Source organism: Trachurus japonicus, chromosome 16 (genome assembly GCF_045865225.1).
Source record: "Trachurus japonicus isolate A0001 chromosome 16, Traja_1.0".
Lineage (NCBI taxonomy): Eukaryota > Metazoa > Chordata > Actinopteri > Carangiformes > Carangidae > Trachurus > Trachurus japonicus.
The window spans coordinates 363,646-381,674 of record NC_140922.1 but is presented as its reverse complement, the minus strand read 5'-3'; the positions used below and the strand labels follow the sequence as shown (position 1 = coordinate 381,674).

Sequence of the window (18,029 nt, the reverse complement as noted above, 5' to 3'; positions counted from 1 at the left end):
CGGCTTACAGCAGAGCAGAGTGCCTGACAGACCCGTGTTTCAGACCAAACACTCTATATAAGTGATTGCTGTCGGAAGATATAACTATTTAAGACTTATATTAACACAAACATTCCGCTTACTTCTGCTTTATTTTAGTGAGGCAGTTTAGTCAGTGACTGTTTTAAAGGTTGAGGAAGCATGCATGATGAAATCCTGGAACATGAGTGTGATCATGGTGTTGGTGTGATGTTTTTGGTGACTGTGTCCAGAAGTGTCAGGCAGTGTCAGGTATTTCCTGAGCCAGTGGTGGGTTGTCTCTTGTGGCTTTGGTAACAGGCCAGTTGTGTGCTCTGTTTTGATGTTGTGTAACACACTAAGTTTACTTGTAGCCTATATTTTTAAAATATCAGTATACTAGCCTACTTAAAATCAGATGCTTCACGACCCCCAATGGATCTTTGTTGCCCCCTTGTGGGGGTCGGGGCCCCCGGTTGGGAGTCACTGCTCTACAAGTCACATTCACCCTCTCACACTGCTTTTTTGGTGCATGCTCACACACCAGTGTTACAGCCAGGACCTTATGGGTACAGTTAAATACACAGACTGGAAGCAAGGCAAGGAAAGGGAATTTTATTTGTATAGCCCATTTTTACAGTTTGTCTCAAATATACAGCATCATAACAACATCCTCTGTCCTTAGACCCTCACATCCACCGAGGAAAAACTCCCATTTACAGGGGGGAAAGAGGGGGGGGGGGGGGGAGAGACAGGAATCAAACCATCAACTCTTTCAGCGGAGAGCTCCCTTGACTGAGTGAATTCTGTTTCAGAAGCTTGAGTACGTCCTTGAAATGCACAATAGAATTCCTGCCATCCAACACCACGCTGCTGACACCTCATCCAAACAAACACAAGCCATTAAGGCTCAATGTAATTGTGGTTTTGAAGTGTGGTTGCTGAGCTGCCTGTCCTCCACTTCATTATGTAGGTGGTGATGGACGCTGTGGCCATCGATCAGCAGATAACCCAAGCTATTTCCAGACAGAGGAGATTAGAGGGATTAACATGGGTGAGGGCGAGAGAACCACTCACCTTACACACTAGTGCTGGAAGCTCTGCCATCCACACAATGTGAACACTACTGTTGACAGAACGTCACTCTGCCTTTACAAACCCTCGGGGAGCTGTCACTGAAGTTTCCTGCTGAAACACAAAAACATGGCTGTGTTATCCACAAACCAAAGAGCCAATGACAGTGTGTCCTTCACGTCTATACTTTACTGTCTATGATGTCACAGGCCAGTAAGAACCATCACAAATACTGTATGATGGCAGAATTTACTGTTTGGGGGGAACTGTATTGCCTCAGTGGGGTGTGGGTGGGGGTGCTTTCTAACAGGGGGTCTGCTGCCTGGTTATGTTTCCTGCAAACCTGTAAACAACCTGCTGCTGCTGACTGAGTCAGGTCCTTTCTTGAATTAAGTGCCGCTGTGCATCTGGGAACCATTTACATTGTTATGTGTCTTTGCCAAAATTTCACTCCCAGTCAGATTTCCACTCCCTTCACCGAGAAAAAGTGTTTGTGTTGGAGCTTTGACAGAAGGGTAAAGCAGGACCATCTTAACTTTATAGAACCATACCTTTGTTACACACTTGCTTTAAAAAGCATAGTTAGAAAGTCATGATAAATTCTTTTGAAGCAGCTTAATACATGATACAGTAGTAAAATGTAACTATAGTCTTTTTTATTGTTCTTTATTAGTGACTTTGCATAACAAACATAGTGTGACAAGACGGGTATCATGGACAGACATTTAAACAACAATAGAGACATACAAATGAGAAGGATCTGTGTCTTTGTATGCGTGTACAGTTGTATTGTGTGTTTGTTTAAGGTTTATGTGTGATGTAGCCAGAGGTGTGGACTTGGACTCGAGACTTGAGACTTGACTTGGACTCGAGTCCCGATTTTGATGACTTAAGACTTGCTTGATCAAATCAAAAAAAGACTTGGACTCGCTTGGGACTTGATGCCAAAGACTTGAGACTCTACTTGGACTTGAGAGCAAAGACTTGAGACTCTACTTGGACTTGAGAGGAAAGACTTGAATTCAAGTCAAGTCACATGCAGCAAGCACAAATATTAAAATATTTTTAAAAGTGTCCCATCAATGTTACTGTAGCAGCCAGCCAGAGACGTTCTATATAGAACCCACTCCTGTTATCAGTCTTGGCTCTATAATTAATGCCAACACACTAATGCCTAGGCTACCACACATAAAGATAATCTGTCTGATTTTGCCCCGATTTCCCCCCTTCTGACCAAAGACAAAAATCGCCCGATTATGTTAGGCTCTTGAGATTATTTTATGAGATTCTCCTGTAGTGTGTGGTGTTTTAAGATTTAAATTCTCCTGACAATCGACCCGTAAAACAGTCGGCGGCGACAATCGTAAATATTAAACATGTTCAATATTTATGATTGTTGGCCCCAACAATTGTGACCATTTGGATCAAAAGTCGGCTTGTGTGTGGGGGAACACGACAATCCTGAGTCACCGTCTCCGCAGAATGTGAAGTGAAATTGAATGTAACCACTAAAGAAGCAAGGCGTGGTCATGATCTTTATGTATCATTAATTATAATCGATTTGTTCGGGACTCGAAACAAAAATCTTAGGACTTGGTTGGGACTCGAAAAAAAATCTTAGGACTTGGTTGGGACTCGAAAAAAAATCTTAGGACTTGGTTGGGACTCGAAAAAAAAATCTTAGGACTTGGACTTGACTTGTGACTTGAGAGCAAAGACTTGAGACTCTACTCGAGACTTGAGAGCAAAGACTTGAGACTCTACTTGGACTTGCAACATAGGGACTTTCTCCCACCTCTGGATGTAGCTAGTTGTCTGTATCTGTGTTATGTAGATTTCTCCTTTGCAAGAAGGTATAAAGGGAAGTACAGTGGACATTAATGATGTGATATAAATATGACTGTATGGGGACAACCAAACCAAACCATAATGATGTCACACCTATAAAATGATATGATGAAATATTTAAACGAAAATATGATATGCTAAAATTAAATGATGACATGTAACACTAATAGGCTATAAATATGTGTGAGTTACATTAATTGTTTGTTTTTTCTTAATAAACACAAGCCTCTGTGATTTAGTCAGTCAGTGGTAGAAGACCTGTATTAATGGTAATGAAAGTGACTGAGTAATTATTCAACCTGCTAATAAGACACAGCCTGAAGACTGCTTGTTGTTAGCTATTAAGAAACAGTTGAGTGAGGGGTTCACCAGGAAGAAATACATGCAGCCTCAGACTCATTGGTTGTTGTTGTTGATGAGCTGCTGCTGACATCACCTGACATGGTAGTTCAGAGAACTCATCAAACTTCCTTATACACACCGTAAAACCAGAAGTAATTCAGTTGGATTTCAAAATAAGAGCTTAGACTCATATTACAGATTGGCCTGTATGGATTACATACATACATCGACATGACATGACACAAATGGCAAATAGGCTATACAGATTTTTCTCCCTCTATTTAATGTGTTTGTGTAGATGTGTCATGAAATGACATGAAATTATTTCAGTGCATCAGATAATTCATAACAACTTATTGAAAGAAATGTAGACACTTGACAAACTATGGTGTGAAATTTCAAAAAACACTCACGCAGAGTTAGACTGCTCGTGTCCAAGCTGATGTCACATATGTTCTGATATGATTGCATGCAACATTGATATTGAATAATGTTATAATAAAAGGTAGGGGGCATCTACAAGGACCTACCAACACAACAAGAAAACCTATGTTGTCTTCATCTGAGCTTTGTGAGAATCAGTGTGGCTGCATTGGCAAGTTCATCAACAAGTTCTAGCATTTACATCAGCAGTACGTCTCCAGAGATCCATACACCTTGAAAATTTAATACTGAATATTGTTTGTGTTCAGTGGTAGTTAGCATGATACCAGTCTGGTGCATTAGTTTTAGACAGTGCTGACCACTATAGTATCTTGTCTTGTCCTCAACACATGAATTGATGCACTAAATTACTGTTGATTGTTGCAGTTATGATAATAATTCACTAAAATTGTTTGCTTTTGTTTTTATTAGTAGGCTACTTCTTTGTTTGCACAATAGGCTACCACCTAGGCTAATTAGGCTACCTATTTGTTTTAATTGTTGTAAATTACACTGAGTTTGCCTTGTGCATGTAGGCGCTTTATAAATAAAGTTTGATTTTATTTTATTAGTAATGAGTGTATCAAGTTAGATTGCTGACATGCACATTTCTAACTTGAAGCACTTTGGTAATAATCTAAACACTTGGATATCCCTGGAATATGAGTAAAATGTTAAGCGAGCCGCAATGGCTTTATTTTGAAACTTGAGAGCGGAAACGCTAGTGAGCTCAGCTAGCTTGATAGCTAGCCTGCGCAGCGAGTCTCCTTGTGGCCGCTGATTACACGGTTGTATGCAGGACTCTGTACTCCACCACTTCCTCGTTGTGAGCCATGTCTGGGCCGGCGGGGAGGCGCGAGCAGCCCGGCTGTCCGCTGCTTCAGGCTGCTGACGGGCCATGGCGGAGCGGACGGTGAGGAGGAGCAGAGACCGGAGCTCAGCGAGGGACGGTCCACGTTACCTGCAGCACCACCACTCTTACTGACGGAATACCATGGTGACGGCATGAAGTTATACACGCGTTTGTAGCCGGGGTCACACATGTCAACTTCGCACTGACTGGCAGCGCCGCGGCGCGGAGTTAACGGTAGTTGTGCTCTTGTTTTCCTCCCGGACGTGTGTCCTGTAAAGCCGTCTGCCTCCGGCGTAAATCTGGCGCACTGTCCCGCAGTGGCCCACGGAGCGCCCTCGTTAATATTGCACAGCCGTGGAGGTTAACATGGGGTCAAAGCAGAGCAGCCCAACTGCTAATCCAGCTGCCAACGGCCGCACCAGAGCCTACTCGGGCTCGGACCTGCCCTCCAGCACCTCCAGCAGCAACGGCAGCAGCGGCAGCAGGACTAACGCCGGGGGCGGGAGGTTTCACGCCTACAGTGCGTCCGGAGCCTCGTCCAGCACCAGCCAGCACCTCGGAGCCAGGGCCAGGTCCGTGGGGGGCTCCGGGGGCTCCGGTGGGACCAGACCCCAGTCCGGCATTAACATTCCTCACAGCAGCGGAGCCTACAGCTCCCCGGAGTCTGGGGGCAGCAGCCCCGAGGAGGCGGAGGACAGGGGCAGGGAGCGGAGCAGAGGGCTGCTGATAGGATCATTACCGGCTCACCTCTCTCCTCATCTGTTCGGAGGTAAGAGAGCCGCGGTGTGGACACAGTTCACTCAACTGGAGTGGCAGTGCCACATGGTGCTTCAGTGTGTCACCTAAATGTTGACATTCACATGGGTGCAGATCCCGGGGGAAATTATCATATCAGAAAAAAATATTATTTACTAACACTTAAGTAAGCAGTGATTCGCACTGTTGGCTGTTTACAAGACAGGTAAGCACAATAAATGATTCCCTGTGCAGGACTTTTTGAATGATATGGCAGCCTCTACAAAGTTGTGATTTATGGTGACATGGTATGAGTTGGATACGGGTAAAAAAAAAAAAAATCATGCACTTTTGTGTCCCCCCCCAATCCTGACATAAGATCTGCACCATGGACATTCAGTCATTTATGGTGACTGTTACATTGATTATGTTGGGTATGGGTTTTACTCATATTTGATGCTAGTGATCCAAATGTGAATCTGAAAACACCACCTGTCCTTAAAGGAACGAAACAAGACCTTTACAGGAGCTTCAGGGTCTTGGCTGAGCTCACAACCCCAAACCCACCTCAGACCTACTGGCATTTAATGATAATGAAAACAGCTGATAGTTATTTATAAAGCAAAATTCTGACCACATTAACCTGTTTTTGGGATCTTCAGTTAATTACCGGTACCCGCAAAATAGTTCATCAATTAACAGAATTTTTTTTTTTTTTACAAACTATTCATGATTAATAGCGGTGTGAGGACATGGCTAGACTCACAATGTGAAACAACACAAGTGCATGCAGTGTTTCCTGTCATCATCTTGAAATGAATGTCACTTCAGGTCGACCTTCTGAGTATGATTGTTATCATGTAAGACAGAGAATAAGCACTCTAAAAGGTTTAGTCAAACTCAGCTGACTGTCTTCTCCTGTATGTTTCTCTTCAGTCCAAACTCTGCAGGAGTTTTTAAGCTTCTGATTGAAGCTGTGTAACCTTGTTACACACCCTGATCTCCTTTCCATACATTGAACATCTGAACAAAAAGCAGGAAAACACGGTTCAAAGTTCAAAGATGTCTTTATAGTCCCTACAGGGAAATGGGTTTGCCGTCTGTTACAACAAACCAAAACTGTAACTACATAAATACATAAAAGCCCTGCAAGAGATCATAGAGCAGAGCACCCTGCAAAGGCCCAAGTGTGCAATGAGCAGAAAGAAATGAAACTCACCTGCTGTTAAACAAACAAGTGGCAGCAGGTACAAAGAAGCCCTCACCACAGGCCTGAGGCCAGAGCTTCAAACTCTGTGTAGAGAAGGACATCAAGGCACATGAAATATACCTAAGACAGCATATGTTAAAGGTCCAGTGTGTAAAATGAGGGTAAAACCGTGACATCCAGCGTTCAGATAAAAACAACTTGCTTACCACATCGGGGACGACTGGGAGTATTTCAGGAGCATGGAGCGATGAGGTGAAGATCTAAACCATGTTACCATATGTCTGCTGTTTCCTCCTCCTGAAGCGACACATGAAGTTGGAAAAATTAAACTTTTCAGTCGACATCACACCGCGACATCCAATCAGGGACGAGTTTATCCCAAAGTCACTTCCCTGACTTAAATCAGAAGTAAGCGATCCGGTCGTTTTGGCTAACTTCTTGTCAGCCGATGGAGTTAGCAGTCCCCGCCCTCGTCCCTACATCACCACATTGACGCGCATCCCTTGGCTGCACACACAGAGAGGACCGCCCCTTTATGCCGTTCTCTCTCCTCATTGGATAAAGGTTGTAGGATACAAGGAAAGTTTTCTCCTCGGCTTACAGCAGAGCAGAGTGACTGACAGACCCGTGTTTCAGACCAAACACTCTATGTAAGTGATTGCTGTCGGAAGATAGAACTATTTAAGACTTATATTACAAACATTCTGCTTACTTCTGCTTTAAGTAACACACTGTTGCTACGGATGCCGCTGTAATCAGAGTAGCACAGAGGAGATCTATGCAGGATATTTACTGTATGTTTCATTTTTACCCGAGCTAACAGGCGCTTCTGGGACTTGTACAGTGCAGCAGCGGTGGTTATATCAGCCATGATCCACATGAAAAGGGAGCGGGTTGAGAAATGAGCAGGTTTTTTTTTTTTCGAGCGCCAAGCACGAATAAAGAGATCCAAAAATGATTGAGCAGCGCGATACAAACGCTTAAAGCTATTTTTTCGCATCTATCACTTTTGGTGTGAACGCCCCATTACACTTTCTTCTTTGTTGGTTTATTTATGAATGTGAAACTCTTGAAACGTTCTCTCTGGTTGGCTCGACCTTCCGTTCAGGCTGCCGTACAAACATGGTGGCGCAAGATGGCGACACTCTCTAAAGCAAGACCCTTGCTATAAGGCTTAAAAAACCAAACAAATTTCATTTTATAGCGATTATATACTTATACAAATATATTCATGGGTAGTATATTATTATTACACACTGGACCTTTAAAAGGAAAATTAAAGCTTTGCTGACCTGAATAAAAGAGGGAATATCTGACCAAAAATAGGTAAACAGGCCTACCAGTTTAAAAAAGTAACTTTTCAACATGACCCATATTGACAATGACCTTTGGCTGTAGAGCGGAGCCACAGGGAGACACAGTGGTGTTGATGCGTCTCTCACAGGCAGTGATGGAGACGAGACGGTCCAGTGGGATGGGGATGGGGCCTGCTGGTTTTTTAATGACGTTCACATGTGAGAAGGATGAGTGATGTGAGAGAGAAAGAGCCCGGCCGTACGTCGTGAAGATAAAGTGAGTCTCTGTAACCTTCTGCTTGATTTCATTGATCCTCCGTGACAGCTGCTCCCACCCTGTTGCTGAGGCTGATCATGTCTACAGTATCTAACATCAACAGGTCTGTCACTGCGCCGGTCATCCTCAGGTTGTCCGCTCATGCTCAGTCAATGCTTTAGAAAGAGAAGTTTTCATTTTAAATCCAGAGATCTGATTGGCATTGTGTTGGAGAGCAGGTGGTGGTTGTAGTGAAGTAGAGAAGTAATATTAATAATAGGACATTTTATTTATAGGCAGCTTTCAAAGCAGTCTGACAACATACAGGGAGATATGTCATCAATTAGAATAGATAGGATTGCAGAGCTCTACAATCTATGGTGTGATGGTTAAAGTGCATTTTGAGAGCATCAGTGATGACATGGTGACAGCTAATAGAGCTCCCTGATATAATTGGATGGGAAATGTATTGAGTGATTAAAATAAACAAGCCTGTGGAAAGCCTCTTTTCATGATCCCATGCAGATGATCAGTAATTCTAGCTGATCCAGTTTGTGAAGTTTTGCCTGGTTCATCATATACAGTTATGAGGAAGTTATGAGTCCACATTTTCAAGCATGTACAGCACAGAGTCTACAAGAAGCTGAAGACACATGTATGCTCAGAAAAGGAACCAACCATCTGTCATACTGTACACTCTTTTCTGTCAAAGACAAGACAAATTTATTAGTATAGCTCATTTTTACAAACAGTTTGTCTCAAAGGTCTTTACACAGCATCATGACAACATCCTCTGCCCTTAGACCCTCACATCCACTGAGGAAACCCCCCCCCCCCTCCCCAAACATGTAGAATCAGCAGATTTCGTTCCACACTGTGGTTAAATCAGATAACAGTCAGATACACTACTGTTGTTTGTCTGCAACCTGATAATTGACATGAGAAAAAAAACATGCTGTGAAACATTTAAATGCAAGTAGTTAAACTGGTCTGTTATGAATCGTGGTGCTTCAGTTAATGTGTTATCTATATATTAGTTGCTGTCTTTCTTCCAACTGTCATTGTAATCAGAGAGTGAACAGAGAGGAGACTCTCCACTCAGCAGACCTCCTCCCCTTCACATACTGATACTGTCAAACACCTCCACAGTCTCAGCAGTGTCACTATGTTGTGAGTGCTGATCAGGGCTGCAACGGTACAGGTAGCCCATGGTACGCTCCGTACCTCGCTTTCACTACAGTTTCACTACGTGTTTTGTGCCTAAAGACAACTTTTTTTCTCCCCCAGGGGAGGAGGCAATGCAAAATTAATTGTAAAACTGTAAACCAGCGCTCCATAAGGGCGTATTGCTCCCTGCAGGGGTGGCCGAACGGTTCAATATTTTTACCGAACACAGTTGCATGCTGATACGTATCAAAATAAGAGCATACATTTTTAACCATTCTCAACCTCATTTTCTGTTGCTGTGTAAACTCTTTAGTTATAGCTAAAATGGGTTGACCTTTGACCTTTGGGGACACCGGGGCAGCAGCCAGGTACTACACTGATGTTGCAAGGTTGGTTTTCAGCCGTGAGACGCCAGGTGAAGACAGAGAGCCTCCGTTCTCACTCGTAATAAGTCACAAGTCATGTAGTTAACGATCACAATTTTAAAAGCTTTTTAATTAAGGTAAAAATGTAGCATAGCCACGGGAGAAATCCTGCTTAGTTCCTCTTTAACATTTCCATGTTTCCCACATTCTCTTGTTATAAACAGTTTTCTTGTCTGTAACAACATCTATTGCACCCTGAGGTTTCTCTAATTTTTCCCTGTTAAAAGGGTTTTCTATGGAGTTTTTCCTCAGCCGATTTGAGGGTCTAAGGACAGAGGATGTTGTTGTGATGCCATGTAAAGACCTTTGAGACAAACTGTTTGTAAAAACGGGCTATACAAATAAAATTGCCTTGCCTTTGATCTCATCAGTTTGTCGTTGAGTATTTCAAGTAGCATGTTAGTAATTTGTGTACCTGTGCACCAGTGCTTCTGCTTGAGGGGAGATTCTCCAGGGTTATTACACTATGTGTTTTGTTGTTGTTGTTTAAATATTTGGGGCATTTTTACATTTAATTGACAGGAAAGTGCAGAGAGACTGGGGGAATGACAGGCAGTGCAGATGGGAACAGAGGGGACGTGTCGTGCTCTGAACCACTGGACCACCGAGCGCCTCATTACTCCATGTGTAACGTGTCACAGAACAGGAGCTGGCTTTGGTTCTGAGTTGTGCAGTTTAATACACATCCATCCACTGATGTGCTAACTCTCTGAATGAATGTGTGTGCAGGTCACAACTTGTCCACCAGAGCGTTTTGGAGTTGTTGGATTGTGTATTTGATGAGTTTGATGAGGGAAACCTGGAAATACCATATGCCTCTGTAGCGTTAGCTGAGCAGCTTGTATCTCTGTCCCACCGTTCTAAAAACAGCTTGCACCGACAATTAAAGGTAACGAACCTACTGCTATGACTATAGGGATTATGGCAATAGGCAAATTTGCCAAAATGTTGATATATACCCTTTAAGGAAATGGCAGTAGGACAGTCTTACATGATAACACCAATAACATTCTCATTTACACATAAGAACATATTCCTGGCAGGGAACACCTCATCATCAGACTGTCACAACAGGGTCTGAGCTCAACTGTGGTTATCTCCAGGTTCTACAATCAAACCTAATCATAGAATTTAAAACCCCCAGGAAAGCTTATAAACTTGCTGAAGACTTCATTTCCTGTATCAGCAGTCTGTACGGGAAGATAATGTTGTAGTCCAAAGTCTGAAAGCACTCTGGCTGTTAACTGTGAGCTCAAAATGGAAATGCTTTCCTGTTGCGAGTGTGTGCTTTGATTGAATGCGGCTCCCAATCACAGAATTTGGTAAGAGCCCAGCAGCTGTGTGTACCGTGACTGTGCATAGGTGGAAAAAAGTCTCAAACCCCTAATCACGGTTGTGAGAATGAAGTCAAGTCTGTGTCTGTGCTAAAAGTGAATTTAGCTTCATCCTTCATTACAGTGTCTTGATTACCAAGTGTACATTTAAACCCATCCTGTGCTAGTTCTGCTCAAAAACCCACAGCTCTCTCCTTTCAACGACTGTGAATTGGATGTGCAGCTACACACCATCAATCATGTGTCATGCATTTGAACTGAGCTAAAACACAAAACTTCCATTTAACAGTGTGAGGATTTCTGTCAGTGCTGTTTGTTGCCATATTCACAAAACACTTTAACTGCACTTCATACATGCACACTAATAAAATGATTATTATCGGAAAACGTTTTCAGATTTCAAGTGGTCATGTAAACGGATTAAAACAGTTATCGGTTTAAGAAAAAACGATCTGGTTAACCCGTTGTGTTACATCTGTGCATAAAAAGAAGAGAACAAACACAACGTGTGAATGTATCAATTTCATTAGTGGCATCTCGGTAAAGAAAAGGACACATGCATATCTGGGCTGTCTTGGAAACAGGACAGTCTAATTGTGCCACTGTGACACAGTCACTCTTCAACTGCAAACAGCTGAGGTGTGAGATTTCATTAGCCACTTTTAAATCACAGTGCTGTTGATATAATGCATTTTAAAGCATCTAAGGAGAAGCTAATGTGGCTTAACACCTTTAGGTGATGTTACATATCACATTTGTCTTGGGTGTAGGAAATCAGAATCATCATAATGCAAAGAGAAAGCTGAGAGAGGCACATAAAAGAATACTGTTATGTCTTTCTAGGACTGAATCTTTAAAGGACAATTCCAGGCAAATTCAACTCCTGAGTCCTGGCTGTATTTTCCTAACATTTTAGGTCTAAAAGAAGGAATCTGAAGATTTTCAGTTTAGTTGCTCCTGTTTTGCGGTAGTTGTATCTGTCCCCGCGTCGCCATGGCAGCGATGAATGGAGCGGATTGAAGCTCCGCTCCGCTTAGGCTGTTTACATCCCTCAAAGCTGCATTTTTCTCCACAGACAGCGTCAGATGGCTACTCAAACATGCACCCAGAAGTTTATTTACTTCAAGCAAGCCAACATGTTTGTAAAACTAGATCTAATTCAATTCTGCCGTGGCGATGCGGGGACAGACACAACTACCGCAGATTCCTTCTTTTAGACCTAAAATGTTAGGAAAATACAGCCCGAGTTGAATTTGCCAGGAATTGTCCTTTAAGTGTGTAGCCCACTGCAAAGGTGAGACTGCAAACAGCTTGCAGCATGTTTACAGATTACCCATTACCCAGGAGGAGTCAACTTGACCACGCCCCCCACCACCAGCACCCAGCCTGACACACACACACCCTTGCAGATATTTTAATTTCTGATGACATGATTTAGATTATATTTAATTGCATTATTTACATCATATTAGTTTAATTTTATTCATATTTATCTTATTTATTCTATTTATAAGGCCAGTTTAGGAGCAACCAGGAGACATTCCACTGCATGTTACTCTGTGACTACTGTATGTGACCAGGGCCGTTGGTAGGAATTCTGGGCCCCTGAAAGAATACTAAAGTGGGCCCCTGCCCCCTGACTCTCCACTTTTTTTTCTTCTTAGACTACATATGTATTATCATTTTTTATTTTGCCTTTTTGATGCTAATGCAGCATTACTAGTCAGGGTCTTATGCAGAATAAATCAGTCATACAAAGATTAGACTACTGGGATTTTTTTGTGGGCCCTACTTAGCACTAGGCCCCTTGAATTATCATCACCTTTCTCCCCAATACAACGGCCCTGTATGTGACAAATAAAGTCATCTTGTATCTTATATTACCCACAGCAGAACCGCTGTAGTTTCTGCTTTTTATGGCCAGATGAGATCAACATTTAAAGGGAAATCGACACTAAAAATGAATCCACATACTGTATGACACCACAGACACATTTCACCTCACTATCCATGATGGCGTCATCTGGAGACAAACCCTGGAGCTTCTCCACAGACGGTGAACACTGAGGTAACTGGCTGGCATCACAGTGATGTTGATGCCATATGGGAACAGTCTCAGATTCACAGCTAGAAGCCCTTATAGACCGCTGAATAAGATGTTTCTGAGAACTATATGAGCCCAGAGGCTCAGATACCACTTTCTGGATGGATGTGGTGCCAACAGGTGGCAGAAAGTCATCCTACTAGTAGAAAAGCATATTTTTGTCAAATTACATCTTTGTTCCATGTTGTTTTTAGCCTTACAATGGAGATAGGACTCATCGCTTGAGAGTGTACCAGATATGTTTAAACATCTGATAAAAAAAAACTCCCCAAAAAAACCATCCCATACTGCCTCAGTTAACATAGATGTTGTAGACAGAACATTTGGTAATGTCAACTCGTCTGTATCTTTATGTGTTGTTTTGTTTCTTTGGATGAAAGTGAGCAGGAGGCAGTTTCTGTCTGAGATCAGTCAAAGAAGCAGGCTGATGTTGCCCGTCTGCAGAGTCAGGATGGATTTGCCTCTCGTCTGTTTTCTGCAGAGAGCTGAAGCCAGAAAGGAGCTGGCCAAGAGGAGTCAGAGCTCCGTCTGACACTTTCTACTGTTGCTATCATTATTCATGAACAAAGACACAGTGATCTGTAGCCTGCACGCTCCTGCTGAGAGCTACAGCATTGTACGTCGCCGGAGAAACGTCCCCCAGGTCTGTGTCTGGGAGATTATGCACCACAGACCTGAGCTGGTGTAATGTTAGGAGCTAAGTCAGTCCAGGTTAGCTGAAATCTACCTTGATAAGATAAGCCAGTGGCTGCAGAACCTGCTCTGCTAATCTCTGCTTCTGAGTACCTTCATTTGAATAATGCAGCAGATGTGTGCTGTTGTCTCACTACATGGATGTAGCAGCTGGGGAATCAGTGAAGAGATGTTTGACAGTTGGCATCAATAACTGCCGATAGAGGTGTTTAGAATGTCGTCTGTTCCACACCGCCAGGCATCTAATTACTCCACCAGCTGTTTTGTCATTGTCAGTTGATCGACTTCGACAGTCTTTCTTCCTTTGTAAGGTATTCTAGCAAATCTGTCTTAAAAACAAAAGTCCCTTAAGTCTGTGTTTCTGCAGAAACTAACATGGATGTCACAATTACTGGGCAAGTAAGCGCCAAAATAAAGGTAAATGCACAGAATACTGGTTTAAATTAAGGTTGCTTTCACACCTAACCAAGTGGACTCGAGTTCGCTTGGGGGGCTGAAAGTTGCAACATTGTTGCATTATCACTTGGTTCGGTTCCGCGTTCACACTGCAACTTCTGAACCGCACCAAACTTGCGCCCCAAGCGCACCAAACATTCTGAGCGTCAAAAGTCGACGTCACTCCGCTCGCGACTGACAGACCTGCTGGGTAACAGTAAACATGGAGCAGCATGTGAAGTTGGCTGTTTGGGGGATGTTGTTTCTTTTTTTTATGTACCAATTGCACTTGGCTCAGCAAGCCGTGCTGTACGACCACCATGTAAGGCAGCGAAGCAGAGCGCATTTCGCTCTTACTACTGCACTGAGGACGGAGAAACGGTACCAGAGGAAAAGACGGAGACTGATGAGAGATGTCGAGTTGTTGGCGTTGTTGCTACACAGACGGCGGACAAGATATGTAACCTAACAATAAAATAACCTATGCATTACGTATGTGTTTAGCAGTGGCGGCCTTAGACAGCTGGGGGCCCGTTTCAATATTTCATATGAGGCCCTGCCCTGTTAAACATCAAATGATTTTCCAGCCATGTGCCCATGTGTCGCTGATGCTTTAAACCCTGAAAGGACGCAGTAAACGCACTATCCATGCATCCCAGGTACGCACAACACATTAAGTGTTAAAATCACTATCAGGGCAAGAAACCAGGACTTAGCAGAAAAAACGAGGACTTTCATCAAAAAGCAAAATCATGTACATTTTCAGACAAACTACAGGCTTTAACAATATTCTGAATTTAAATTGGCAACAAAAGTAATGAGAGCAAAGTGCTCCGCGTTATTTCAGCACCACGGACAAGGAAAGGACGAGACATGCGGACAGACAGACGTCTACAGGCGCTGATCCTGTCGGTGCTGCCGTGCTGGAGCAGACAGACAGCTGTCTCCTCCATTAGTAAAATCTGTAAATAAGCTGCGAATAATATCACATTTTAGTTGTGCTCTCGCTGTGTTTTATTTCTCTGTTAAGTTAGGACGTACTCATAGATCGCCTGTTTGGAGGCATTTTAACCCGAGGAAAAAAAGAAAAGAGGAGGAAAGTGATTGACAGGCGTCAATCATCAGGTTACGCAAATGGGCGCACGTCAGGAGGAAAGCAGGAAAAACAAAAGGACATTAGAAACGCTAAGAGAAAAGGAATAATACTGGGAGAAGGAAAACGAGGGTCTATTGATAGTTTGCGGGCCGTTTTCAAAGGTAATAGCCTACGTTGTTATTGATATTTCCTGCCGTTATTGTTAATTAGGAGCGATTAGTAGGCTACAGTGTCGCGGTGTGGCATGACACGCGCATCAGTGGTTGTAGAGCGGATCAGGGGTCGAGTGTGTGACCGCACGGTGGACAGAGCTGTTTGTGTGTGGTGGATGTAGGCCTGTGTGTGTATGATAACGGTTGAAACATAGGTAAGGCCGCCTATGGTGTTTAGTCCGCTGAGCTTTCACACTGCATACGAACCGAACCAGGGTTCACTTGCAAACGGACCGAGACCCCCGTTTTCAAGCGGACCAGAGTTCGTTTGTTTGATCCGCACCAGAGTTCGTATGAGCTTTCACACCTGCCCAAACGAACCGGACTATCCGAGCAAACGAACTCTGGTCCGTTTAAAGCGGACCAAAGGAGGACAGTGTGAATGCGCCCTAAGTTAAATTTCCTAATGTAACATTGAATAGGTTGGAATGTAAATGTTAACGTGTAATTTGTAATAAAAAAAACGATTAAAATAAATTTCAATATTTGGTATAGAATAGATGACAATTAATGACTTGAATATTACCTAAATTATTTTGTGTAAATATTTAGTAATGTAATTATAGTTTGACTATATTTGATTTTACACATTCCTAGTGTTGTGAAATTAATTAATGTATAATAATCGTGATAATCGTAATACCGTGATTATTTCTCTGACAATAATCGTACCAAGAAAATGTATAATTGTGACATCACTAGTGTGAACTAGAGCTGCGTGAAATAGATTTTGGTGATTAGTTTGAATTTGCGCTTTAAGACGATGTATAAAAATGAAAAACAAATCTCCCTCTAACTTAGGTAAAGATTCCCTGAGCTTCCATAGTTCATAATGACAGACACAGGATTAGTAGCATGGCAGCTGTGCTAATAAACATGAGGGGATGGTCCCTAGAAGAGCAGGCTCTGCCCAGTCATCTTGGAATGTGTCACCCACCAGGTGGAAGTTGTACAATTCTGTCAGTATGACTAATGTAATGACACCAAAACAAGATTAAATTCCTATTGAACAGTGTAATGTACAACTTTACAACTGTTGAATTAAAGTCATGTATGGAGCATCAACTACATCTATTATCATAGGAAATGTTACACTGCAGTGCAACAATAGCAGGAGAGGTTATGAAAGAGTGGCTGGAAATAAAACTTTAGCATGACGAGATGCTGATCTGATCTGATCTGAATCTAATGCAGGAAGCACAGTGACTGTGTATGACTTCAGCACCAAGCATGTTTTATGGAGGCAGCGACTGACTGATGGCAGGGTGGGCGCAGTGCAGCTGCACTCAAACTCTGGTGCAGTCCATTTGTTAAGTGAATGCAGCCAGACCTCGATCTGCTCCAACTCCCTGGTGTCTCAATTGGGAAAGTTAGTCATGTAAAATATGATGTACCACGTGTCTTTTTCCGGTCAGTTGTCATAGAAACATGACACTCTGCCAGTGGTGCTACCTTTGGAGCAGAGTGACTTCGAATTTATCCGAACGAATTACGGGTCATTCGATATTCGTTTGAACCTAATTTTTCTAAAAAGGTGACAGCCCTAATGTGAGGTGCAAACCCCCTGTGTGTTCACGTGTTGGCCAAAAGATGTTGCCATTCAACCGCACAACTGGAGTATAAAAAACTATTTAAAAAAAATTGATAAACTATGCTCATCTTGGCACCAGGCTTGTAATACACTGGGGGGAAACCCTGCTTCAATCTTAACCTTACATTTTGAAAGTAGCTTTCTCACCTGTCACCTCACCTCTTTCTGGTGCTGTTGTGTTGATGGAATGGAATACTACAGAGCAGTGTTATTAAGGAAAACCTCAATTTCCCAATACAAACATCAGATTCTATGAAGGTGTGTGAGTGAGAATGGCAGTGTTTATAATGGCTTCTGATCATTATGTTCAATTGTGAAGTGTGTAGTCAGCAGGCACTTTTCTTTGTGGTTTTTCACCTCCTTCCCTCGTGCTCTTCCTCTAAAGGCTTTTCAACAGACCACCTGGTGGAACATTTGCTTTCACTGTCACCAACCACGAATGCTGAAGTGAAAACAATGGAAATCCCCCATGAAGCCCGTACAGTTTCAAGTGATCAAATCTTTCTCATCACTCTGATGGAATAAGTTTTAATGTGGAAAAACTGGGTTTTTCCCACTTCGCTGCTTGTAATTACCATCTGAATTATTGTAGCAGATACAACATCACACAGTTTTAGATCAAGAGATCAGTGCAGCCGACTGATTCAACTGATTAGACTGTTAATTCAGTAGTCTCCTGGTGCTGTTTCGTTCTATAATAATGAAAACAATTAAAACCCCCAACCAAGATGAGGGAGAGAATTGGAGTTTTTCCCTCTGAAGGCTCTCAGTCATCCAGGACGACATAGTCGTCAGCCGGGTGCTGAAATCGAAGGCAACTGAGCTTTTTTATACTTTATATCAAAAGAGGAAGTGAGTCTTTCAGCTGAGAAAATGTCAAAGTGAATCTGCCTCTGTGACTTAACGGGCAAAGTTTGGTTAAACGTATTTCCTGAAATT

The 18,029-nt window shown here is 42.7% G+C and overlaps 1 protein-coding gene across 1 annotated transcript in view; it reads left to right on the top strand.

The window, feature by feature from the left end:
- Positions 1 to 4,414: 4,414 nt before the first annotated feature.
- Positions 4,415 to 18,029, top strand: part of znrf2b (zinc and ring finger 2b) — a 35,948-nt gene continuing 22,333 nt past the window's right edge. The window contains exon 1 of the mRNA XM_085803389.1: positions 4,415 to 5,306. Coding sequence (XP_085659515.1) covers positions 4,904 to 5,306 — 403 coding nt within the window. The 5' untranslated portion in view covers positions 4,415 to 4,903. The remainder of the gene's footprint in view (positions 5,307 to 18,029) is intronic.